The 27,435-nt window shown below is 35.3% G+C and overlaps 1 protein-coding gene across 8 annotated transcripts in view; it reads left to right on the top strand.

The window, feature by feature from the left end:
- The window catches only part of ARID4B (AT-rich interaction domain 4B), a 138,464-nt gene that overhangs the window by 74,015 nt on the left and 37,014 nt on the right, over positions 1-27,435 (top strand). For 4 of the 8 annotated variants that reach the window (XM_070782177.1, XM_070782176.1, XM_070782181.1 and 1 more), the window contains exons 8-17: positions 5,958-6,096; positions 9,975-10,054; positions 11,688-11,764; positions 13,390-13,544; positions 16,773-16,845; positions 18,480-18,574; positions 19,559-19,656; positions 20,820-21,063; positions 21,369-21,544; positions 26,194-26,463. In XM_070782177.1, the coding sequence (XP_070638278.1) occupies positions 5,958-6,096; positions 9,975-10,054; positions 11,688-11,764; positions 13,390-13,544; positions 16,773-16,845; positions 18,480-18,574; positions 19,559-19,656; positions 20,820-21,063; positions 21,369-21,544; positions 26,194-26,463 (1,407 nt within the window). The remainder of the gene's footprint in view (positions 1-5,957; positions 6,097-9,974; positions 10,055-11,687; positions 11,765-13,389; positions 13,545-16,772; positions 16,846-18,479; positions 18,575-19,558; positions 19,657-20,819; positions 21,064-21,368; positions 21,545-26,193; positions 26,464-27,435) is intronic. The other 4 variants (XM_070782179.1, XM_019953925.2, XM_070782180.1 and 1 more) reach the window with 4 other exon arrangements.

The following is a 27,435-nucleotide window of genomic DNA, read 5'->3' as shown; positions in this document are numbered from 1 at the left end:
AGTCCATGGAGTGGTAAAGAGTCGGACACGACTAAGTGACTAACACACACACACATATATATACTAGATATCATCATCATGTATTGAATGAAAAAACTTTAATGAAATATCAGTATGTAACACGGTTTCATTTACATATAAAAATTCTGCTTACTAGTGTTTATGTCTAACAGAAAGGACTGTTTGGGGCTCTATTTTGTGAATTTAAAAACAACATTCCTTTGTTTTATATTATGTACATACTCTACTGCTAAGTTGCTTCAGTCGTGTCCGACTCTGTGTAATCCCATAGACGGAAGCCCACCAGGCTCCCCCGTCCCTGGGATTCTCTAGGCAAGAACACTGGAGTGGGCCGCCATTTCCTTCTCCAATGCGTGAAAGGGAAAAGTGAAAGTGAAGTCACTCAGTCGTGTCCGACTCTTAGAGACCCCATGGACTGCAGCCTACCAGACTCCACCATCCATGGGATTTTCCAGGCAAGAGTACTGGAGTGGGGTGCCATTGCCTTCTCCGTACATACTCTAGGGAATCCTTTTAATTTTGAAACAAATTTCATCTAATATTTAGACAGTATTTTACCTTTCTACAGATGTCATCCGGAAGTGTAAAAATATTTTAAAATAAGGTAATTTATGGACTATCACATAGATTGATCCACAAAAGTGACCAAAAAGAAATTCCTGAGGGCCCAGATCCAGTTGGGAAACTTCAGATTCCACAAGCTTTGCAGCACACACACACTCACACACACACACCCCCAGCACACACACACACACACCCAGCAGACCCAAATTATAGTATATTAAAATATCTGTTATGTTTCTTGGCTGAGGTCTCCCTTTCTTGTATATGAGAAGAAAGCATGCAGTTGTCACTGAGCAAATTGATTTTCGTTTTTTAAAGACTCTAACAAACACCGAGTTGGCGATTTTCCTGTTGAGAATCTGTGTGTACAATGAAAGATTTGCTGTAAATATGTGAAGTGTGAAGGCAGAACAAAGGTCGAGAATTACTACTGTAGGAAACGAAGTGCCGCCTGTCTACAGTCTTGCTTCACTTGCTGCTTCTTCCATCTCACTACTGTGGTCATTCTTAGTGCCTCCTTGGTGCTCTAAGCATTGGCATGGAAGCGCCACTGGCAAGCACCACAGCTTAAAATGGCCATCTCCTTAAATTACACTTCCTCGAAGTTCTTCCCTTTCTTCAGAGTGATTTTCTGCAACAAAATCTGGGACCTGCGTCTTAAGGTCATTTGTCTGACCTTCATTTCCTCTTCCATTACTCAACTTGAAAAGGTCTTCATTATGGTTCTCTGATTGCCATTTAAAATTTGTGCAAAGATAAATAAGGTTATCCTTCCCAGGATTCCTGGGACTCCATTGTTGCAGTGATATATCACTACCTTTGTTTTCTTTTAAGAACTGTTAATCCACATACCAGTTAATTGGCCTCTAGTTATTCCAAAATTGATTATTTTTGACACCTTCCTTTCATTTATTTATAGTCTGCTTTTAATCCTAATGTATTCAGATATGTTTGAAAGATTATCATCCTGTAGCTTAATTTTTTAAAAGCAGGTTATTGATCCTTTTGATAATGTATAACTTGAGTGAATTTTTCCCTTATAATTTATATTGTATGCAGAAGTTTTCTTTGATTCTACCTAAAGAATAGAATGCTGAAATTATAGAAATCTTTGTGCTCCTCCAAAAGTTTTTTCCAGTAACGTGGCCAAAGTGTATGTACAGCACTCTTTGTAGGAAAGCACTCTAGGCTGTTATCCTTCAGAAAAAGGATAAAGCAGAATAAGGCTTGTAATGATACTTGTTAGGTATTATTTGTGGGTAGTTTCTACCCAGTAACATTGTTAAGATTTACCCAATAAACTAGTGATTTGTACCAGATATTTACAGGTCTGCAGATCGATCTTGAATAATATTTTTATTGAGATATAATTCACATATAAAATTCACCCTTTTAAAGTATTTAGTTTTCTTTTTTTTTTTTTTTTTTCAGTGCATTCACAAAATTTTACAACCAGCACCACTACCTGAGTCCAAAAGTTCTTTTTATTGTTCACTGCTTTATTTTGATATGAGAGCTTGATTCTAGTTTCCTTCTTGATAAAAACTGGGAAAAAATGTTTTACTGGTTAGGTTCATACATTTTGTATGATCTCTATATTTTAATCTCTTAAGAGGCTACACATTTTTCCTGATAACTAATACAGATTTTGAATTTGCAATACAAAATTTGAAGCTGAGTTAGTTGTTTGAAAGAGTAGGGATCACTGAAGTCCAAATTGCATTTTAAAGATCGAGCCTCTAAAGTTTCTGGCTCAGTTTTCTATCTGTACCTCATCATATGGTATTCTTTGGCACATGTCTTAAGTTGCCAAATTCTTACTTGATTTATAATTAATATCGTGTGATCAACTTTAAGTGACTAGCTGTTTGTTTGTTTGGTAAACATTCCTATGTAATTAGCATTGTTTCCAGTGGCATCATCACATGTCATTTCCACGACACTAGTTACTTTGTTGTGGCTCTATAAACACGTACCTGGTACCAGAGACGCAACAGTGTCAGAGGGGAGTAAACATCAAGCAGATTCTCTGCTCATTCCATCTTTGCTCCCTTAAAATATTTCCAGTGCTCATTTATTTTGGTGTATCAGTTTATTGAGTACTCATCTTATATAAACAGTTTCCTGGGTACATTCCACTACAAGGAAAAATTACAGGAGTCTTAGGTATAAAGGTATGGTTTAAATTGGTTGTATACATTATGTTGATTGTATACATTATGTAATTTCAGGAGAAATAGAAATCAGAAGTATCACAGTAGAAAGAAATAAACCTATTTAGTTCACTTATTTAGTCAGTAAATATTTATTGAGCATCTGTGTTGTGCCAAGCACTGTTCAAGTACATGGGATGTATCAGTGAACAAAACAGGCATTCATAAAGTCTCTGGGAGACTTCCCATGTGGTCCAGTGGTTAAGGCTCCACACTTCAAATGCATTGGACATGGATTACATCCCTGGTCAGAGAATTAAAATCCCTCATGCCATGCAAGGCAGCTAAAACACTTCCTCTACCTTTAGAGCTTATATTCTCTCATATGGAGAGAGATGGGCAATACAGAAAAAAGAAGAATTAAGTAAATTATGTAGTATGATAGATTTGTCAGTGTTGTGGAAATAATAAGAGTGGGGGATTGGGATGGGCAGGTTGTAAATTTGAATGAGTGAGTGAAGTTGCTCAGTTGTGTCCTACTCTTTGCAATCCCGTGGACTGTAGCCCACCAGGCTTCTCCGTCCATGGGATTCTCCAGGCAAGAATACTGGAGTAGGTTGCCATTTCCTTTTCCAGGGGATCTTCCCAACCCAGGGATTGAACCCAGGTCCCCTGCATTGCAGGCATATGCTTTAACCTCTGAGCCACCAGGGAAGCAAATTTGAATAAGGTGATCGTAATTGAAATGACATTTGAACAGAGACTTAGAGGAGGTGAAAAAGTTTCCAAGTGTCTGGGGATAAAGCATTCCAGGCTGTCTCTCTGCAAAGAAGAGTAGTAGCTGGTGGAGAAAGTGAGGTCAAGGGATCTTTTGTTGTTGTTTTTTTTAAGTGGAGGAAGTAACAGCATTTTCTTAGAAATAACACAGTGCTGCTGCTGCTGCTGCTGCTGCTGCTGCTGCTAAGTCACTTCAGTCGTGTCCGACTCTGTGTGACCCCATAGACGGCAGCCCACCAGGCTCCCCCGTCCCTGGGATTCTCCAGGCAAGAACACTGGAGTGGGTTGCCATTTCCTTCTCCAATGCATGAAAGTGAAAAGTGAAAGGGAAGTCGCTCAGTCGTGTCCGACTCTTCGCGACCCCATGGACTGCAGCCTACCAGGCTCCTCTGCCCATGGGATTTTCCAGGCAAGAGTACTGGAGTGGGGTGCCATTGCCTTCTCCGAACACAGTGCGAGGAGGACTCAAACTAGTAGAGGTAGAAAAACTGATAGAGGGGAGAGGTAGAAACATTGCTGGAACAAAAGCTTGAGGATGTGAGAGTGGAGAAGGGTGTGTAGTCCATGAGTGGGGAAGGTTTTGGAGTGGAACCTAGGTAGTAAAGTGGATGGATGTTCTATGTAGACGGTCAGTTTATAGTAGATAGATAACTTTGTCGTGTCTGAAGTCTTCACGTTTGTTAAGTCTTAGGAAAGAAATTAGAACTTTTATACTATCGCAGATGATTGTGTTAGCCGAGTAAAGCCCAGTTTACAGATTTGATTAATGTTATTTGTGACATTGTGATTTTGTCTTGCTAATGATAATGGCATAGAGGGCATCCATAGCTGAATACATCCTCTGTGCTGTTTTGAAAAAAGCAATAATTATGACTTTAAATTTGGTTGTGTTCTATAATCATTAGTAAGTGGAGAAATAAAAGTCCTTGTCTTTGAGAAGTTCTTCTAATCAAGTAGAAATCAGACTTGTGAAGGTCTGTCATTACTATTCCAAGCTGTGTGCCTATTTGTAAGGTTTTACGCTCCACTAATATGAAAATATGTTGGTTTTTCCTGCTGCCTATTACCTGCTTTCTAAGTAGGGGTTGAACTGCTTTAAGTGCCATTTTGAAGTACAGTGTTCTCAGTAGCAAACTTTGAAGATGTGGTTTGTTTTTTATCAGTGAACACTTTTTAGGTTAATTGAATAATCACTGAAATCAAATTATGATATTCCCCTTATCACTATAAAATGTTTAACAGTGTTATAATAGGTTTTTCTTCCTTTATATTTATGTTGGAATATATAGATATAATGAAGAAGGAAATGGCAACCCACTCCAGTATTCTTGCGGGGAAAATCTCATGGACTGAGGAGCATGGAGGGCTAGAGAGCATGCGATTGCCAAGAGTCAGATGCGGCTAAGCATGCAGCACATATAAATATGAGGGGATGACATTTGTATTGTCATGCTTTTTATTTTATAAAAATACCATGTTTTTATTTCTCATTTTGTTGCAGTCTATTTATTCCACATTTCTTAATATCTTTATTCTGGGCATTTTGAACATAGTAATTAGAATAATTTTTTTTAAATTGGAGTATAATTGCTTTACAATATTGTGTTAACTTCTGCTGTACAACAAAGTGAATCAGCCATATACATACGTCCCCCTCCCTCCAAGCCTCCCACACATCCCCCCTTTAGAATCCATTTTCTTCACTACTGACTGTGGGCTTTTTTAAAACCAGATTGAGAACTTTGTTTTGTGTGTTTGTGGTTTTTTTCTTTCCCCTCTCTTTTTAAGTTTTATTTTTTACTATACTTCCCTCTAACATCAAATGGGTGGTTTGAGTTCCTTTTTCTTCTTTTTAATTTATTCAGGATACAGTGTAACCAAAAGGAGTTTTTCACGTAATACAAAAGAACCATATTGTACATCTTATGAATACTTAGTTTTTATGTATCTGATATTAAGCATGGTAGTGGTGATGTCTTATCAGATTGTCTCCTCTCTCTACCCTGACCCTCTGTTAGTAAAGATCTCCCTTCCCCCTTTTAAAATTTGCATTGTACGGGGAGTGCATATTCTAGAATTCCTTTAATCTGAGAGGAGAATGTAGTATATTTTAGTGCAGTCTTCGGATACTTAAAATGGGGCCTTCAGGTTTTGAGAATTTGGGAACCAGCGCTGTTGTGTTTTGATCTTCTGTGTAATCTTTTAAAATAGCACTAAATAAATTCAGGACATTTTTAGGAAAATGCTCTGCTTTTCCTCTAGCGATAACCTTTTTTTAAAAAATTATTCTTTAGCAATTTAGAAAGCTATTAAAAAATTTAATTTAGCCATTTTGTAGGTTGTAGGAAACAGGATAGGATTTCTAGAAAGCCTGTATTCATCAACTTGGCATGCTTATTCTTTGTGATGATAAATATGAATATCTCATTTTTCTCTCCCTAGACCAGAGGAAGAGTCTTCTTCATCCTCCAGTGATGAAGATGAGGATGATAGGAAACAGATTGATGAGCTTCTGGGAAAAGTTGTGTGTGTAGATTACATTAGTTTGGATAAAAAGAAAGCACTGTGGTTTCCTGCATTGGTGAGTAACTTCAGTATAAGAGTTTAATTTTCAACTATATAAGTCATGAAGAAAGCAGTTGATTTTCTTAAAAATCAGTGTTTTTCATAGGTACAGAATGGGAAATGGTTTTAGCATCATTCAGTTCACACAGAATTACTTTGAAAACTGTTTCTGAGTACAAAGAACTTTTGAATTCATCCACGAAAAGCAAAATCATGGTAATTTTAGAGGCTTGGTATATTACACTGCTGAATTTTGGATAAAAAATTCCTTGTGCAAACTTTTAAAACTTCTAAATGTACCATGCAGAAGACTGCTAAAGAAGAACGGAATCTTGTTTTCTACTATTGTCTGCAAATGGTATCTATTTGTCATCATTTTTGTTGAACGTTTTGTATTCTGTATCTTGAGTATTAAAAGTGTTTTGCACAAAATAAGTGCCCAATAAATGTCAGCTCTTTTAATTTAAACTAATGAGGGCAATTATTTTCATAAATGTAAATACTGTATAATACCTTTGTACCTCTTCGTATATCCATCTATCCATTCCTCACTTATTGGATGCCTGCTATGTGTAAGGATTGTGCTAAGATCTTTATGAGGATTATGACGTATATATTATTTATCCTCATTTAAAGATAAGGAAACTCAGTGTTAGAAGGGTTAAATAACCTGTCAAGCTTTGGGTTAATGGTAAGCAGAAAACTTAAGTCACTGTATGTGGTCATTTCTTTTTTCCTAAAGCACTTAAGATTCTTTGTGAGCATTTCTTTTGAAAACGTGTTTTGAAAGAGCTTTGTGTGTCTTTTTCTAAAACAACAGGAACATTAAAATTTTCACTTTAGTATTTTCAATATTAATTTAACATTCTCATCATCATTTCTAAATAGTTTCCTGATGATGAGGAAAAGATTTACAGTACCAAAAGGTTAGTAATCTGCTTAGTCAACCATTTCATTATTATTTTTAACATCTTAGCATTATTGATACATGTTATCCTCCACGCAAATTTGAGATCTGTTGAACAGTAATGGATAATTTTTATCAACGAGGGTGTGAAATTGTGTTCTGAATCAAACAACCTTGACATAATCACATAAAATACTTGCATTTCTATTTTTGAAAGTAGTTTATAAACTGAGTAATGTTAACAAGTGCCTGGTAATAAAATATCATGTTAGAAAACAGTTGCATACTCTTAGGAACAATAAATAGCTACCATGTTTTGAGCACTTCCCCTGGCCAGGCACTGTGCTAACTTGTTAAGTAAGTGCACAGTCTCATTTCATCCTAATTGAGACTGAAACATAAGTGCTATTTACCCCTGTTTTAAGGGGTGGAAATCTTAGCTTCCCTGATTCACACAGTCCTGTTTTTCAGTTTCAGTCATCATTTTTCCTCTGAGCTTTAAATGTTGTTGTTTAGGGTTCAGAATATATCACTCTATTTTTTCAGGGTGATCTCATTCCCTTTAATAACATTGGTTGGAGGGATAATAAACTGAAATGTCTTAAGGACCGAGAAAATCAGATGCATGGGTAAATGGGATAAAATATGGATTTTAGTTCCTGTAACAGAATGGAGAGTGGACCCGCTTACTTACACACAATGTCAGCAAAGTCTATTATGTTTGTTTTTCAAAATCCAATCTCATGAGAAAGAAAAAAATATGGGTGATTTGGCTCATAGGTTTAGACCTCTATTTAGGCTGTTTATTCCCAAGTTTATATCTTAGCGTTCAGACCTCTACTCTGAGCTCTGGACCTGAGTATCTGTCTATTCAGTATCTCTACTTGGTTGTCCTTTAGTCACCTGAAAACTTAACAAGCTTAATAAACCTAAACTTACTCTGTCCTCCCTGTATCCCCAAACTTGACCCCTCTCCATTGTTTCCTTTCCCTGCGAATGACACCATTTGCACAAGGTAGAAATGTAAGCATCCTTTTCTCTATCACCTCTTCACTTCCCTAATTATCTCTAATATTTCTCATTCCTTTAATTTGCCATCACTTTATATCCAGGTCACCATCTCTCACCTGGATGATTTGCAATAGCTTAATCTCTTTCAGCTCATGCCCTTCTCTGGTCCATTTTCTTTGTGACAGCCAAAAGTAATTTTAAGAAAGCAATGGCAATTCTATTATGACATTGTCTTGCTTCAGATCCTTCTCTGAGAGACTTCAGATTTTTGTCCTTAGAATTACCATGGCTTACAAAATGGACAAATCTAAGCTCTGCTTATCTTTCTTATTCAGCCCAGGCAGAAAGTTAGCCATGTTGACCTTTTACTTCCTAGAATGGGTTGCCCTGCTTGCTGTGTCAGGCCCTTCCCATAACCCATTTCCTGTTCTTGCAGCCTGGCCTACAGACATGTGCGTACACATCCATCCTTTGTCAAGTCAGTTACTCCTCAGTTTTCAAAGCTTAGTGTAAATGTTGTGTCCTCAAGAAAGTGATTTCTGATCACCTAGATAATAGCAGTTAAATACATGTGCACTTAACTTGTTTAGTGCTTGTCTTCCCAGTTAGAATACACACTCACTGTGAGGAGAAACAGGGACTGTCCTGGCCTCTGTGCTCTAGTACACAGTACCTTGATGAAATAGTTTGTAGAGTGGATGAATGAATGGACAAATTAAGTATTTACTTCAGGACTCTTTTGAAATGATAGGAAAGTTTTCCTAGATGCTAATACACGTAAAAGCCTTTTCTTAGTGAATTATTTCATAATGCCATCAGCATTTAAGCAATGCTTAATGGCAGTGCAATTACAATTATGGAAATTGTTAACCTTCTAGAGACTGAATTAGGGGAATTCCCTGTGCTATCCAGTGGTTAGGACCAGTGTTCCCACTGCGGGAGGAATGTTCAGTCATTGGTTGAGAAACAGATCCTGTGTAACACATGATGCAGCCAAAATATTAAAAAATAGATTAGAAAAAAAGTGAATTAAAGACTGAATTAGAACTTACATATTTCTGGCTCCTCTCAAACCTGTAGTGAGAATACATGCATTTAAGTACTATTGTGGCATTTTTCAGAGCTAATGAGACAGTCCTTAAATCTGTCATACTTATTTAGCCCATTTTTTTCCATTAAAAAACCAAACTATGATGTTGTTCTTGATATAGATAGTGAACTCTCTTGGAATTTAAATAATAAAAATTTATAGGTGTCTTGAATTAATATTATCTTTGAGAAGGCATGCTTTATCCTTGCTTTCAGTAATAGCTGGAGTGACTTCAAATAAAATCTTCTTTTTTGGTAGTAGTAAATGTTATGTAGATTCCAGGAAGGTACTCACTTTAAAATCATTTATTTTTAGAATGGGTAGTATTATAGAGAAATTTTCGTATTATTAACATTCATGTTTAGATGTAAATAATAGCCAGCTCATCATCTCTGTCTTTTTCAAGATAGAGGCTGCTCTGGTTAAGATTCTGATACCCCACTTTGGTCCCACCAGCCCCGCTGCAGACCTTCTGTTGGACTAGCTCTCCTTGCTCTCCCTCTTTCCACGCCTGCGCCACTCTCATCCAGTTTTCTGTTCCTGCCTAGACTTGGTCCATAGCATCAATCTAGTCATAGCCACGATTGTGCTCTCAACATCATGCCTGTGTCAAAAATTAATGTGGATAATCCAGAGAGCTGGAAGGATATAGAAAATAAAATTACTTGTGTGCATTCCCACATATGTATGTGTGTGTTTTAGGATATAAACTTTAAATTACTTGTGTATATTGTTACGCATGTGTATGTGTTTTTACCCTCAAACTAAAATTAGTTTTTACATTTTAAGCTGAAACTATTTTTTAAGATTTAAATAATTGATATTTATGTAACTATCTGTAAACAGTGCTTTTAGTTATAATAGTTTCATACTTTTTTTTTAAAAGGTGGTATGTCCTGACTGTAGTGATGAAATTGCTGTGAAAAAGGATAATATTCTTGTGCGATCTTTCAAAGATGGCAAATTGTAAGTAGAATTCACTTGGTATGAAAAATAAGCTGCTTTTCCAGATTAGAATGATAAATTATAAATTAGTTATTTCCAGTGATGTTCTGCTTTTCCTTTTTATCATTCAGAGTGTTTCAAAGCATGATCATCTTTCATATTATCATTAAGTGTAATAGTCTTAAAATATGTCTTGTTCATTTGGTCTTTTCTAAGCTATACTCTCAATGCTGTCTAATTTATCAATATTTGCCTATATAATAACTGATGGTTTATTGAAATTCAATATATCTACCACATCTAATATTTCATGGATATATTAATTGATATATATTTATTGTTTTGAATGTCTAATTAGGATTTTCTAACATTTTAAATTACTTCTAAATGAGTGTGGTAATACCTGTTGTGTAACGTTTGAATTTTGCAGTAGTCTTAAGGTTTAAAACGAGTTACTATAAATGTATGTTGGGTATTAAGACAATGAATTTTCATGTAGAACTTTTCTAAAACTGAGTTATCATTTTCTATGGGTGTTTTTTCCCTTTAAGAATTGTGTGACTAGAAAATCCATGTATTTTATGTTGCTATTTTGCCTTATTGGGTGACTGCTTTAAAAAAGATCATGATACTTTAAGATTGGTTTTTGGATTTTCAAGTTCTGAAACATGACTTAAAAATAATCTATATGAAACCCACTTTCACAAAAATTTGAGCATTGAAATTGAATACTAGTTTGTTGATACTAAGAAATTACTATGAACTTTTTTATTTTTAAAAGAATAAAATATTATAAATTATATAATGTCTGAGATTTGCTTCAAAACAATCCAGCTGGGGTGGGAGGAGGTAGGTAGGGGTATAAATGAGACACTGACTCTGAGTTAATGATTGTTGTAGTTGGATGATGGATTCGTGGGAGTTCATTTTACTGTTATGCTTCTGTATATATTTTAAATTCTTAAATTTAAAGTTTAAAAAGAGGCAGGCTGAAAAGTGTATTTGGAATAGTTTTTAGACTTCTGTGGATTGGTTGAAACAAACCAAGTGCAGAAAAGCTGAATGATGATTTATTCATGTAAAGTAAGAAATGTGACATAAATGATAAAATGACCTCTCCCAGTTGCTTGCATCCAAACCCTTCTTATAGTTTCTACATGAAAGAACTTCAATTGTATATTAGAAGTTTGCTTTGAACCTAGAATTCAGTTTAAAAAGATTATTGAACATTTTACATTATAAAATAGTACATTTTCTTCCAATCTTAAATTTATTTCTTGAGATTATCTTAAGATGGTGGCAAATTCTTGCTGTTTAACTTTTTTTTTTTTATTGGATTGATGCATTCCGCTATGTAAACACTTTAATTGATTATTTTCAGGGTTTCAGTATTTTTAGTATTGCATTTAACCAGGTACTCTGAGAATTCCTTGTTTATAAAACATCTGTTAAGGTGGGGTCCTTGTGTGGATGGTTACATTTTTAATGTCCTGCCTAGTATTTTGTTTGAGACTTGCAACCCTGTGTGCAGTCATTTCCATCAGTGTTCCCATGTTCTCAGTATCTTTCTGTGGTAGGTAATTGGACTCTTAATTAATCTTTATTGTGTTTTTGTGGATTTTTTCCTTTAAAAAAAAAAAAAAAAAAAATACAGTACTTCAGTACCAAGGAAGGATGTCCATGAAATTACTAGTGACACTGTACCAAAGCCTGATGCTGTATTAAAACAAGGTAAGGATAATTTTGGAACAACTTACATTTAATTTAAAACTGATGGGGCGTGCCCTGGTGGCCCACTGGTGGGCTCTGCGCTCTTGTTGCTGGGGCCCAGCTTCTGGTCAGGGAACTAAGACCTCATAGGTCGCACGGTGTGGCCAGACAGAGAGGAAAGGAAACTAAGGAAGTGTTTCTGAAGATTAAATATTCTTTTGGTCTCAACAGTTTTTTTTTTTAGTGAAGTCTTTGAAGTTACGTTTGGTCCTGTGTGACTTCTGCTTTTGTGAACCAATGTGTCTTTTGTTATCATAGTATTCTCTATTTTTCTTAGCTTATAATTGGTATAGTAATCTAAAAAAGATCAAGAACAAGATCATCAGCTATCACTGTAGTCTGGCCTAGTAAATAAAATATCAGTTCCTGAGGATGGTAAACACAGGAGTCAAAGTAGTCTTGATTTTTGTCATTTCTTGTAATAGTAGTTACATTTTATTGGGGAATATCTGCAATTACATCTCTTACTTGATTTTTGGCACTGCAAATAACTTTATTTTTTTCTTTGCCCATGTTCACCAAATCAGATAATACACTATATAGACTGGTTAAAAATCATCAAGATTTATGGTAGAGAATTTATTTCTCTGTATTGTAAAGTGAGAATAACTATTTCTAGTTATTTATCTAGTTAAATTAATCATTGCTGCTGCTGCTGCTAAGTTGCTTCAGTCATGTCCGACTCTGTGCGACCCCATGGACTGCAGCCTACCAGGCTTCTCCATCCATGGGATTCTCCAGGCAAGAACACTGGAGTGGGTTGCCATTGCCTTCTCCAATGCATGAAAGTGAAGTCGCTCAGTCGTGTCTGACTCTTAGGGACCCATGGACTGCAGCCTACCAGGCTTCTCCGTCCATGGGATTTTCCGGGCAACAGTACTGGAGTGGGGTGCCATTGCCTTCTCCCAAATTAATCATTAATATAATTTTAATTCAGAGTTAACTAAAAATGTAGAGTACATATTTATAGTATATTTTCAGATACTTGTAAGTTATTACAGTGGCTCTGTGCCTGTTATATAATACTTTTAGTAATTTTTTGATAAAATGGTTATAAAGATTTACTTTAATGTTTACTAGATTTACTTGACTGTTTAATGTTTACTGCTGCTGCTGTGCTAAGTTGCTTCAGTCGTGTCCGACTCTGTGCGACCCCAGAGACAGCAGCCCACCAGGCTCCCCCATCCCTGGGATTCTCCAGGCAAGAACACTGGAGTGGGTTGCCATTTCCTTCTCCAATGCATGAAAGTGAAAAGTGGAAGTGAAGTCGCTCAGTCGTGTCTGACTAGACACTCTTAATTTTTGTTCTAAAAGAATATATCTGCCCCTTTTTCTTGTCTTTGTTTGAACCTACGTCACCTAAGTTTTGCCATCTATAAAATAGATACCTAATGCCTAAGACTGTTAAGATTAATGGGCTGCTACACCGAAAAGCAGTTAGCTAGCACAGTGCCTAGCCCATAGCAACCACTTCATAAATGTCAGTGGTCGCAGCACAGTAGTTTTTATTTCTTTATCCTGTTAATATTTTTAGACAAATCAGTTGTCTTAATTTCTCCAGTTGATAGTTTGTTACCTCTTTCCAGCCTTTGATCAGGCACTTGAATTTCACAAAAGTAGAACTATTCCTGCTAACTGGAAGACTGAATTGAAAGAAGATAGTTCTAGCAGCGAAGCAGAGGAAGAAGAGGAGGAGGAAGATGATGAAAAAGAAAAGGAGGATAACAGCAGCGAAGAAGAGGTGAGTAAAAAGACTTAATGCCTTTTACAATGAAAAACAGTTGAGTTCCCCTTGGGATTTGGCATGAAGTCATTAATCACTTAAGTATTTTTAGTATTAGAAGTGTTTTATAATACAGTTGTTCTTGTGTATTCATCATAATCAAGTAGTTTGCTTACTTAACCTTAAAATAGAAATATGGTTTTGTGAAATTAAAAATATTAAGTATAGTAATCCCTGTAACCTCAAAAATATTTCTTAATCTTCAGTCCATAGTGTATTTAAATGTCAAATCAATATGTCATACACCTGAAATTATACAGTATTGTGTGTCATCTATAGTTCAGTTAAAAAAAGGGAAAAAATGTTTCTTAATACAGCACAACTCTACTTTCATATGCTGTTTAACATCACGTGGACAGCTGTGACCTCATACTGTGTTTACATCTGCATATTTTATTACAGTATCTCATGAAGAATAAAATGTGTTTTTTATCTAATGTTAAAGGAATAATCAACGTAAAAGTAAAGATTAATATCTTTGATTCAAAGAATCAATGCAAAGATTTTTATATTAGATTTTATCTAATACAAAATAAGACATCTGTGAATTTATATGGCTCAAGGAGCTAAATTTAGATTTTATTGTAGCTGGTACTTTAGGTCCATCAATGACAAGTACTGAAAAAATTGCCCACAGTATTACTAGTGACAGTGCACCACTGTGCTCTTTAATGGTTTGCTGAATGTCTTTATGAAAATTCTTGGGGGAACAGTGATGCAGATAATGGTAGCTACAATACATGATCGTTGTATTGAATGTTTTTAGGAAACAAAGATAAGTTAATGTCAATATGTACTGTTTTAGGTAAGTTATGAAATTTTGCTATGTAACTGTAATAAACAACTATTGCTGAAGTAGGAACATGTTAACGTTTAGGTTTTATAATACAGTGGTCTGTAATGATAGTGTATAGTGTGAAAGTTTCCCTGGCGTCGGTCTTCCCCATTGCTTTCTATTTAAAATGTTAAAAATAAGCCATCAGTCCCTTGCTTAAGGCTTCTCAGGTGGCGCAGTGGTAAAGAATCTGCCTGCAGTGCAGGAGACACAAGAGATGCAGGTTCAATCCCTGGGTCAGGAAGATCCCCTTGGATTAGGAAATGGCAACCCACTCTAGTATTCTTGCCTGAAAATTCCTTGGACTGGTGGGCTACAGTCCGAATGACTTATTACTCTGGAAGTCAGGCTTTACTTTCAGAACCTCGCTTTATAGCCCAACTTGTGCTCTCTTTTTTTCCATCACTTCTTCTGGTATATTCTCCTACTTTTATTTTTTTGTTTATTTGTTTTTGGTGGTACCACATGGCTTTCCAGATCTTAGTTCCCCAACCAGGCGTTGAACCCCGGCCCTTGGCAATAAAAGTGTAAATTTCTAACATTGGCCCTCCAGGGAATTCCCTACCCTCCTCCTTTGAACTAGGTTGTAGCAACATCAAATTACAAACCTTTGTTTCTACTCACTTCTGTACAAACCAACACCTTTGTCCACGGTGCCCTTCCCCACCCTGCCCTTTGTCAGCATGACACACTCCTGTTGAGTTTTTTAAACCTTACTAACCTGTTTTCCCTGTAAAGGAGAGAACCATCACCTTCTGCAAGAAAAGTTAGTCACTCCATTTGATAGTCTAAACAGATACCACTCCTTGTAGAAATTTTTGCCTACATATATACATGCATTACATATGTGCATGTATTTATTTTGTGTTTGTTTTTTGCCCTACTAATCAACAGGCTCCTCAAGGGTCAGGAGACCATCTTACTTGTACTCACAGTGTCTGTCATAGTGTGTAACATGGAACAGATGATCAGTAAATATTAGTTACCAAAACTTGTGTTACTTAGATTTATGTTAAGCAAGTGTGGTTTCCAGTTTAAACAGTTTTTTTAAAAGTTAAATACAGAGTTCACTTAAAATTTTTTGCAGTAGGAATAAATTTGGTGGTTTATGAAAGTCACATATTGTACCATGGGGGCATTTAAGAAAATACCTAGAAAACAGTATTCCTTAGACTTACATCTGACCACCTTACCAAAATGCAGTGCATGTGGATCATGTTTAGGTTGAGAAAAACAAATTTTATCATAAGCAAACTAATAATTGTCATTTATTCTTCTCTGCCCAATTATTAGCAAGCATAGTAATAGATTGATCGATACAAGTTTTTGTTGTCTTTAACTTCCTTTTTTCTGCTCGCTTTTAAGATAGAGGCCAGTCTCACGCCAGCAGTGGTTTAGACACATGATTTTTAAAATTAGAATGATATATTTAGGCTATCAGTTGAAAAGTATTCTCCTGACTTTTACCACTCGGAATACTTGAGTAACTGTAAAGCCTCAGTGTGTATTTTGAATCACTTCCTCTGCAGTTACCCCTGCTCATGCTCTGTAATGGCAGGCACCATCGCTTGTTTCTCTTTTGACTCAGCACCTTGCACAGTGCCTACACTCACTGGTGCTCATTAAATGTTTGTTGATGGTCACTGAATTGATGAGTTCCTCCATCTCACCTACTACCCTGCTCCTTGCAGGTTGCTTCAGGACCAGCTCCCTACTGCCACAGCCCCTGGCCACAGCAGCAAGAAGCTAGTCCCTCCCTTGTAATTGATAAATCGGGGAACTATTTTATTACTTGAAGATTTCCCTAAGTCTGAATCTTCAGGTATTGTAGATCAAGTTTGTTCCCCACTTTACTGATTTTATAAGCTTGAAGTACTATACTGTGGGGCCGAATATAATGAAGGATAATTTTAGTTGCAGCTGATGGGGCCCTCACTTGTTTAGTTCCTGGAGGAGCAAGAGTTGAGTCTGTTTCGATGTTAAGCCCTGACCCAAATTAATATAAGTGAGAGTAGGTCTTCTTGAGCCTGTGACAGTGATTTAAAGACTAGATCTCTGATGTGGTAAAAAGTTTATGAACCATCTTGTTGGTCTCATTTCTTATATGAGCATTTACATTTGGGATTGTCACTATTGAGATAACCTTTTAGGACATAGTTCTCTGTAAAGCATAACATGTCAAGACTTTCTGGTTTTGAATAGCTTAGTGTTAAGTCATTTTTTTTTTTTGTAAAAAGCCTTTGAAATATTATAGTGAGTATTAGTCTTTGCTGTTGGTAAGAAATCTGCTTGTGTTATTAAAATGCTTAACTGAGGAAAATAATATTTTATTCTTCTGTGACTAAAATTAGGAAGAAATAGAACCATTTCCAGAGGAAAGGGAGAACTTTCTTCAGCAGTTATACAAATTTATGGAAGATAGAGGTGAGTGTTTTTCCTTTGATTCGTTATTAATGTAGATATCAGATAATATCTTAAAAATAAGAATTCTGTTGATTAAGCTGCATGTCACTGGTAGTCATGGCTATCATTTTGATTACCAGTATCACCAGCACCCTCGTGTAATGTCTGTCACGTAGTAAGTAGAATGTGGGATTTGACAATATTTTGATGGATGTTGTAGCCATGGACCCATAAATAACTGTATTTTGTCCTGTCTTTCCCACCGCTGCTTTGGAGGACCCCAAAGAACCTTTACATTAGAAAACAGTAACAGAATGGGAATCATAGTGTCTTTTTATTTGAGCCTCCATGTATGCCTGTAGAAAAGCCTCTTCTCTAAAATCACTGCCAGCCCCAAGATGTATGTGTTTGTGTATGTGAGTAAGAGACACACACAGACAGACACGGCATTCATTCTAAGATGGGCCATAAGTCTTCTTATGACTTAGCTACATAAAACTAAGAACAAAATTAAACCATCTGTAGAGAAAGGTGACCAAGTCTCAAGGTGAGCCTTGTCTTAGCTTTTTGAATCTGCCTTTGTGGTTCAAGAAATATAAGCATGGGTAATTAACACTAACTTTTAACTTGCAGTGATGACCTGGTCATCTAGTAACTGTGGCCCTGTTTATTTCTTATCTGCTGTTATGAGTATAGTTTCTCCTTTCCTGTAAAGATGCTAGCGAGGTAGAGGGCAGAGGCTGAAAGCTTTTGACTTGAAGAAAAAGACAAAATGAATGAATGATACTTAGAAGGGCTACCATGCTCTGTGAATTCATGTGTTTTTAATCCGGTTTTGTATTGTTGATGAGTAGCTGCGGGCTTGGTCTTGTTTTTGCTCTCATAAATTATAGTGGCTACTACAATGTAGTTATCTTTTTATTCTTCAGTATAAAATGTCCTTGATTTATGTGTTTATTTGTGTGCATGGAGGCTTGGCCTAAGAAGGCAGGCTATTTCCTAAGCTTTTTTTATATAAGCTAAGTTAAAAAGTGAAGAAAATGAATAAAATCTAATATTAGAAAAAAATGAAGAGTATGATTATCCCCGTCATATATTTTTTGGAAAGGGCAATAGGTTGTGTATCTCTATCCTGTTATTTTCTCTTAATCACATTCTAGCAGTCTGATAGTTTTAGTATCCTTCTACTTTTTTACATCCTAGAATAAACAACACTATAACTTTACTCTAGAATTACTTACTTTGTAGAATAGTAGGAAGTTAGTAAAATACAAAGACAATAAAAAGTAATTCCCATTGTGAAGCAGTTGCCCATCAATTATCTCAACACTGTTTTCAGTTCTACCAAACATTGTTACCCTGATGTTTTAAAATTTTTTGTTGGTATTTTATTTTGCTTCATTTACTGTTTATTCTTTTGCTCATCAAGGAAATGAAAGTGGAATAAAATATAAATAAAGTTTCAAAAATCTGCTATAGGAAAAAAGGTTTTAATAAAACGGATTTAAGTAGATATATTTTTGATTAACCAGGGATGTTTCTCTCATATAGACACAGATTGCACTGTGTATATTTGATGGTAATGTTTGAATCTTTTCAAAATTTAAATAAATACGAAGCATGGTTCTGATATATCTGTGTTTTCTTTTTAATAGGCACACCTATTAACAAACGACCTGTGCTTGGATATCGAAATTTGAATCTCTTTAAGTTATTCAGGCTTGTACACAAACTTGGAGGATTTGATAATGTAAGTATTACAATCAGAAGTGAAACATGTTCTTCATACAAAAACTTAAGAATAAAAGGAAGAGAAAATGGAGAGTACAAGTTAGAAATAGCTAGCTAGCTTCCTCAGACCAAATTTAAATTTGAAGATTTTTAAAAATGAGCTTTCCAGTTTACTGTTAAGTTTGTCAAACTTTCATAAGCTATCTGAGTCATAATACAACCATGTTAGTGGAAATTCTTTCTGTGTCTCTCTTCCATTAGACGGTAAGATTGGTAAGAGCAGGGATCTTTGTATTCTTTATATCCTTGATCTCTACCATTGTGCCTTACATATATAGAAAACATTATTTGTATATATATGTGTGCATATATGTAGAAAGTCTTTGTTGAACTGAGGAAATTATCTTAAAGTTGCCATGATGTATGGTACTCATCTAGTTAAGACTATTCTGGGGGGAGGAAAGGTACGTTGTGTTACTAGGATTCAATGAAACAACTTTATTATTAGCTTATAGAAATCATACTTTATTGAAATTTTTTTTATCTGTCATTTCATTTAGATTTTGATTCAGGAATGTAGGTGTTTTCTTATTTACCATAGCAGAGTTTATTTAAACGTTGAACGGGGACTTCCCTGGCTATCTAATGGTTAAGACTCTGAACTTCCCCTGTAGGGGAAGCAAGGTTGATCCCTGGTCAGGGAACTGGAATCCTGCATGCCTTGAGGCATGGCCAAAAAGGTAAAACGTCAAATGACCTAGGATTTCAGCATTTATAATTCTCTGAGATTTGTTAGAATACCAAAGCTTAACTTAAAAACATTGCTGTAAACCAGATTATTTTTTTTAGAATTTATCAAAATTGGTATTTGTCATTCCTTGAGACTAGAAACAATACAGAACTACATAATATATCCACACACAAACATAAACATTTGGTATTTATCAAAATTTTTTCATATTCCCCACCTTTTGATTTTTGAATTTTCATTTTACTCTTTTAGATTGAAAGCGGGGCTGTTTGGAAACAAGTCTACCAAGATCTTGGAATCCCTGTCTTAAATTCAGCTGCAGGATACAATGTTAAATGTGCTTATAAAAAGTAAGTCCATGCACTGGATATAGATATGTTCAACAGTATTTTACCTAGAAAGCAGGATGGAATTTACCATATAACTGAGGCTAGTAATTTTGAGGAAGGTTTACTAGAGTAATCACTCTATAATAGCGTTTTCTAGAGTGTAGCCCATGAATATTCAGTTCAGTTCAGTCGCTCAGTCGTGTCCAACTCTTTGCGACCCCATGGACTGTTACAGCACGCCAGGCCTCCGTGTCCATCACCAACTCCGGGAGTTTACTCAAACTCATGTCCGTTGAGTTGATGATGCCATCCAACCATCTCCTCCTCTGTCGTTCCCTTCTTCTCCCGCCTTCAATCTTTCCCAGCATCGGGGTCTTTTCACATCAATCAGTTCTTTGCATCAGGTGGCCAAAGTATTGGGGTCTTTTCACATGAATCAGTATGCATCAGGTGGCCAAAAGTATTGGGGTCTTTTCCCATGAACGAGTCCTTTGCATCAGGTGGCCATAGTATTGGGGTCTTTTCACATGAATCAGTTCTTTGCATCAGGTGGCCAAAGTATTGGAGTTTCAGCTTCAGCATCAGTCCTTCCAGTGAATATTCAGGACTGAGTTCCATGAATATTAGATCTGTGAGATAATCTGTGAAGAAAGTTTTTGTGCTCAGGCAAATTTGGAAAGTATTGTGTAGAAGTTAAAATGCCAAAGTTTTAAAGTCACATAAACCCAGGTTCGAATCCTGGTTCTGCCAGTTATTTGTTGTTTATACCCTTGGGCCACTTATTTGTTCTTTCAGACCTTGATTTTCTTGTTTATAAAATGAGATAATACTATTTGTCTCATAGTAATGACTAGTCTGATCAGCTAGTGAAATTTTACATATACTCAGGGGTCCAGTACCTGACATATAAATAGATGCTATTACTAGCTACTATTACTACAGTTACTACATTTAAGATTATGACTTTATTTTCACTTTTAGCATTTTTTAAATGAAGTTTTTTTCTTTGAAAAATGTTTCTATTTGAGTAAAAAGATTATAAAGAACAATTAAAATAAGCTAGAATATTAAGGTAGCTCAATATCTGAGAACTTAGAAGAAGTGAACACATATTTTAAAAACTACAACTCTGCAATAACATTTCGAAATGTTTTCCCAAATGTAACTTCTTTTCATGTTTCCAGATACTTATATGGTTTTGAGGAGTACTGTAGGTCGGCCAATATTGAATTTCAGATGGCACTGCCAGAGAAAGTTGTTAACAAGCCTTGTAAGGAGTGTGAAAATGTAAAAGAAATAAAAGTTAAGGAAGAAAATGAACCAGAAATCAAAGAAATAAAGATTGAAGAGGAAGCGAATATAATACCAAAAGAAGAAAAGCCTCTTGAAGCAGGTGTTGAAAGAAAGGAGAATACTCAGCCCTCTCAGGTAAATAGGATACTGTTTATAGTCCTTTGTTTTCTCTGGTACATTTTCTCCATCCTCTCTAAAGATTCCTTATTTAATTTATCTTACAAATTTTATTGTTCATGCATTTTCTTTATTATGTGCTATTTTTGTGTTTGAAATAGCCGTTAGCTATTTTTGCCATTATTTTAGGGATGGCAGAAGAATGTTAAAATAACTTTCTCAGTGTTAGTACTGGTTGGTACCTCCTGTGCTAGTAATTAGATAATGGAATTAGGTTGACAGTTTTTACTTTTGTTGGTTTAGTTCCTCTGATCTTTTTCTAGGGGAGTAAAAAGAATTTATTAGAATCTATGCCTACACAATCTGAACAGGAAAAAGAAGTTAACATGAAAAAAACAGAAGAAAATGAAAATCTGGAAGATAAAGATGATGATACAACTGGAGCAGATGAATCCCTCAGCATAAAGGTAGAAGCTGAAGAAGAAAAAGCAAAATCTGGGTAAGAAATCTGTTTTTGGTTAAGATGCGTTTTATAGCTGAATGAATTCTTGTAATTTGCTCTTTGTGTGTTTTTATGAATCTAAATGTGATTGACAAAATAAATAATTGAGTGATTTCAATTTGTATTTATTATGCAGATAGCATTTGCCTCCTTCAGAGACCCTACTAATGCAAATTTGTAGAAAAAGATCATATTTCTGATCTATTATTCTTGCTCTCATCATGGAAATTTATGAAATCTTGAGCTAGAGAAAAACAGTTCTTACTGTATTAGCCTCTGCTTCATAACTATATAATACAAATTTGGGAAGATGTCTTTCTCCAGTGTTTTGTAGATGGTATGTTGGGTATAGATTTTGAGAGTTGTAATCATTTTTTAAGCAAAAAATAAGAATGGAAAAGTGCTAGTACTTAGTTTATAAAAAGTCAAAATTGTTATATTGCATTTTATGTGATAGTAGCATTTACTTGGTTTGGTCAGTTTGAGAATTATTTAGTAATGTATCAAGAATACCTACACTGACAGTGGACGCTGCATTTTATAGGTGATTTTTGGCATTTCATCTTGTTTCTGAGGCTTAAAAAAAAGCTAAACATCCCCATTGTTACTGATTCTTTTAAATAAGTACAACTATATATTTTTTGGATCATTTTTGTATTTTCTAAAATTCGGCCACAGCATGCAGACAAGCAAGGAAGAGGAAAAAACGATGCTTAGATGACTATAGTAAAATGTTTTTATTACACTTTGTAATATATATATATGTCTCTCTGTGTACAAATGTGTATTTCAAGTACTCCTTAGTGATACTGGAAATTATTTCTACTTTTAAGAAACTTAGTATCTTTTTGCTTAAAATCTCTTGCTCATTTTGGTGGTGGTTGGTGGTTTAGTCACTAAGTTGTGTCTGACTCTTATGACCCCATGGCTGTAGCCTGCCAGGCTCCTCTGTCCATAGGATTCTCCAGGCAGGAATACTGGAGTGGGTTGCCATTTCCTCCTCCAGGGGATCTTCCCGACCCAGGGATCGAACTCCTGTCTCCTGCAATATGCATTGCAGGCATATTGTTTCCTGACTGAGCCATTTTAGTGTTCTTCTAAAATTTTGACCACAGCATGCAAATAAACATGGAAAAATAAAACAAAACTGGCTTTAGATGAATATAGTTTGTTTGTTTATGATACTTAGTTATGTTTCTGTGTGTGTTAAATGTATATTTGAAGTACTCTTGCTGCTACTTGAAGACTACGTCAGCTATTAAGAAATTTAGTAGGGATTCAGCTTTTTGCCTAAAAATCTGATTTATAAATATGCATCTATTTCTGGAGCATTTACCGTGTGGAAAGCCCTGTAATAAGCCTATATTTTCTCTTTGTGATTAATAATTATCTTAATTTTTCACGTTGGTACTTCAGCTTATTTTATGGTATAAACTATATTTTGTAGATTTTTTGGATTCTTCAGTTATATGGCTTATGTATTTATTTATTAAATTTTTAACATTTTTATACACTTTTTAAAAACGTTAGTTTTATTCCTGACTGCGTCAGGTCTTCGTTGTGGCGCCCAGGCTTCTCTCTAGCTGAAGTGCATGGGCTCCAGAGCTCGGGCTCAGCAGCTGTGGCGCACAGGCAGAGTTGCCCCGGGGCATGTGGGGTCTCAATTCCCCAACCAGGGATTGAACCTGCGTTGCCCACCAGGAAAATTCCTATGGCTTTTTATTTATTGCAGATTTATAAATGTATCATACCACAAACAAATTTTCCTGATATGGCTGCTGTAGAAGATTTATGGGTTAGAAATATCCAAAACTGATCTCTGGATTTTATTAGATCAGTGCAACAGAAAATTTTGTGATTGTAAAGAATTAATATATAAATATTTATCTAGTATATAAACTGTCTCTGAGTAATTAGCTGGTACAAGAACGTTCAGTGTCCTTCCTTTGTAGTTCAGGTGTGTAAGATTAAGTAATTTATGTAAAATGTCCGGTTCAGTGCCTGGACCGTAGTAGGTACTAATGAACTATAGTCATTATTTTGTTCTTAATTTTGGTCCATTGTAAGTAAGGAATGTGACATCAAACTTGGGAAATTTGATATTTGTGAGTTCCGATGAAAAAGTCCTCGTGAATACATTTGGTTTCCCAAAATGTAAAAGGTAACTCATGTAATGTGTGTGTGTTCTGTGTTTATGTTTGTGTGTAATACATACATCCGCTTAGTATACTAGCTACATTTTATACTTTGAGAGGCTCTCTATCTTGGCATTCTATGTTCTGTTTGATGTACCTACCTCTGATTTTGCCACTGAGAAGAGAAGGAGGGGGAGGACGTTTGCTTCGGCTGATAGCCAGTAGTTGTGTTGTTTGCCTCTTTGTAGTTCAGTGTGTTAATTGAGTGACTCATTTGGTTTGTGTCTGAGGTTGACATTAAATGAGATTCTAATTTTTAATTTTTGATTGCTTTTAAAAATTAATATAGAGTATTAGGTTTTTCTTCCAGATTACATAAAAGATTGCCCTGGCTACCACTTAAAGTAGGATTGTACTAGCTGTTATTGACGTTTGCCGGCTGTGTTCAGTGCTACGTGTGCGTGTGTGCTCAATCGCTCAGTCGTGTCTGACTCTTTGCGACCCCATGGACTGTAGCCCACCAGGCTCCTCTGTCCATGGGATTCTCCGGGCAGGAATACTGGAATGGGTTGCCGTTTCCTCCTCCAGGGGATCTTCCCAACCCAGTGATTGAATCTGTGTCTCCTGCCTTGGCAGGTAGATTCTTTACCCTTGAGCCACCAGGGAAGCCCTCAGTCCTATATAGTTTTGGCTTAATAATGTAATGTACAGTTTAGAGTTTTCGTTTAAAACAAAATTTTAAACTTTTAATCATCTTATATCTCTTTTATGTTTTGTATAGTGATTCTGAGATGCATGATAAATCTCTTTGGTGTATGATCCATCTTTGTTGTGTCTACCAGAATATGCTTCCTTTTCTCCCTGATGAGCAGCGATATAATCTTCTGATGAAACAAGTAGTATTCTTTCAGAAAAAGCCTTACTGTTTTAATTTTACATATGTTTATTACATATATAAATCAGTTAAAGTTGTTAATATCTGATAGTTTCTTAGATATTTCAGCCTTTCTGATAGTTTCTTAGATATTTCAGCCTTACAATTTTTTCATTATAGAAATGTTAATAGATTTTCAGTAGTAGAGTTCATATTTTTTATCTCAGATTACAGCTGGATTCATTTAATTTTTAAGTACCAATTTGACTATAAACAAGTCTTTAAAATAGGAGTAATTCTTAAGAATCTTTGTAGACTTTGTGATGCATTTCAGAGAAAATTGACTCATTTGGTACTTTTGTGAACTCAGACTTAATTTCATAAGTATATTAAGATTCCCTTCATCCCTGCTGCCTCACTGTATAGAAGGAAAGGGGTAGGAGAATAAAAAAGCCTTATAGTTCTACTTGTGACACTATTTCTAATTTATTTTTTGTTGCCTACATAATTGTGTAATTAGGAATGATAAAGTATGTTATTGCTAAAAAAGTTTGCGTATAAGAATATAAAACTAAAATTATTAGTGAAGGAATATTTTTTTATCTACATACTATACCCGTTAACTTTTAAGGGTTAGTTACTTAGCTGTCTTATGGTTTTATTTTATGACATTTATTCATTTGTCAGCTATAAAGTGATGGATTCTTTCTGAGAGCTAACTGTTGTAATAAGGATAGACATACTGCAGAGTAAATAATTGAAGTTTTTAAAAAATATAGTACATGGAAAATTTATAATTTAAGATTTTCCTCCAATTTATTGAATACAAATTTGTGATCAATATAAAATGAATATGATTGTTTTAGAAAGTATGTGATATTGAGAAGACCGGAATGGTTGCATTGCTGCTTCTAGAATGCAAATGACTTTCAGTTTCATATTTGCAACTGGTCTCTCATATGCCTGTTTCTTCAGAACTTTAAAGTTGAGAGAATTGGTAGAAGAGGACTTTTGGTAAATATGGAGAAAAGAGAGCAGAAATTGTGTTGAAGTTTAGAAGAATAGAAAGAAAAAAGTTGATGTGATTTTAATGTGAACTTAGTAGGATCTTCCTATAAAAGGTGAAATAATATTTCATTTAATACAACTTCAGAAAATCTGGTTGAAATTATTTTAATTATTAAAACTAGCCATTGGCTAGTAAAAACTTGTTTAAACATCTGGAGGTTGGAAATATTTGAATGAAAAATATTTCTTAGTCAGAAAATGGCTATGAGTTACGGTGATTTTTGTTTTTGTTAACTGAATTATAAAACACTTCTACAATAAAACATGAGGAAAATGTTAGCGTCGACTTACTAGCTAGTTTCTTGCTGTTCAGCACAACTTCTGTTCTTCTGCCTGTTGGACATTTTCTTTTAATACACTTACTTTTCAGTTTTCATTTTCTCTGAATATATCTTTCTGTAATCATCCATGGTCATCTCATACAGTTTTAGTTTTTAATATTAAATTGAAACTCAGAGAATATCATACGCTTGGAACCTGCTGTTCCCGGAACAATCACAGCCACGATTTTTATCAATTTATGTGGTTTGGAACTGAAAAGCTTATGAAGTGTCTTTTATTAACTGCAGTTTTTTAAACCTTTCAAGAGATGAAACGAATAAAGAGGAAGAGGAAGATGATGAAGAAGTAGAGGAGGAGGAGGAGGAGGAGGAAGAGGATGAAGAGGATGATGACAACAATGAGGAAGAGGAGTTTGAGTGCTATCCACCAGGCATGAAAGTCCAAGTGCGGTATGGACGAGGGAAAAATCAAAAAATGTATGAAGCTAGTATTAAAGATTCTGATGTCGAAGGTGGAGAGGTCCTTTACTTGGTGCATTACTGCGGATGGAATGTGAGGTAACTTGAGTTTTAGCTAGTGATTACTACCTAAAAAATCTTGTACAGTAATTTTCTATTTTAAAATTTAACGAATTATAGATTTATTAGTATTCCAATTGAGGTCATAGTATACCATATAAAAAACATGGGAGTTTTGGCTTGTAAATACCTCTCTCAGTGACTTCCTACTTACTGTTTTCAATACTTCAAAGATATCCTTAGTGTCTAGAAAACTTAAGTCTGTGTAGTTGATTTTAATATTATGCATGTAGATTAATAGGGGCAACATTGTTGGTAAAATGATAGAAAACTTTCTTTAAAAGTTAAAAGGGATTTGAGCTTCTTGAGGTCTACAAGCCAATTACGAGGCTTCTGGCTCTTGCATTCTCATCTACCTTTCCATGGTAACCTCTTCTTTGTTTTCTTCCTAAATCATCACATTTCTTTCCTTTAGTAGGCAGGATTTTAAAGCTGCGATTTCTCAGGAAGCTTTAGCTATTTCAGGAAGGCCTTATATCTTGATTAGCAGCTCTTGCATTACATCTTGTTCATCTTGTTCAGAAGCCTCAGAAATTAATTTTTATGTTTGAAACAATGATTGAAATATGAGCAAGTCTGCTTGACTGAAATAGGGCGCATGGTCCAACTCTACTTACCTAGGGAACTGAAAAGCAGGACTGAGTTTTCTTCTTATACAAGTTTTCTTTGGTAATATCTGAATTTTATCCAAAGTGGGCAAGCTAGTTTTGGAATCTGAGCATCTAGATATCTTTAAGAAAAACCTTATTTATTTTGGAATGTCTGATACTATATTTGCAGTAGCCTATGATAAGAGTTGTAGCTTTTGAAAAGGTTGCCATAGAAGTTTTCAACGGTGGTGTCATGGTGTGCCTAGTATTTTCAAGGAGGAAAACAGTTCTCGTGATTTATGTTTACATTGTATTCTTTGGTTTGGAATGTGATTAAGAAAACATCATCTCCAGAGTGTCT

The sequence above is a fragment of the Bos indicus genome, chromosome 28 (genome assembly GCF_029378745.1).
Source record: "Bos indicus isolate NIAB-ARS_2022 breed Sahiwal x Tharparkar chromosome 28, NIAB-ARS_B.indTharparkar_mat_pri_1.0, whole genome shotgun sequence".
NCBI classification, from domain to species: domain Eukaryota; kingdom Metazoa; phylum Chordata; class Mammalia; order Artiodactyla; family Bovidae; genus Bos; species Bos indicus.
This window is presented reverse-complemented; position numbering and strand designations above follow the sequence as displayed.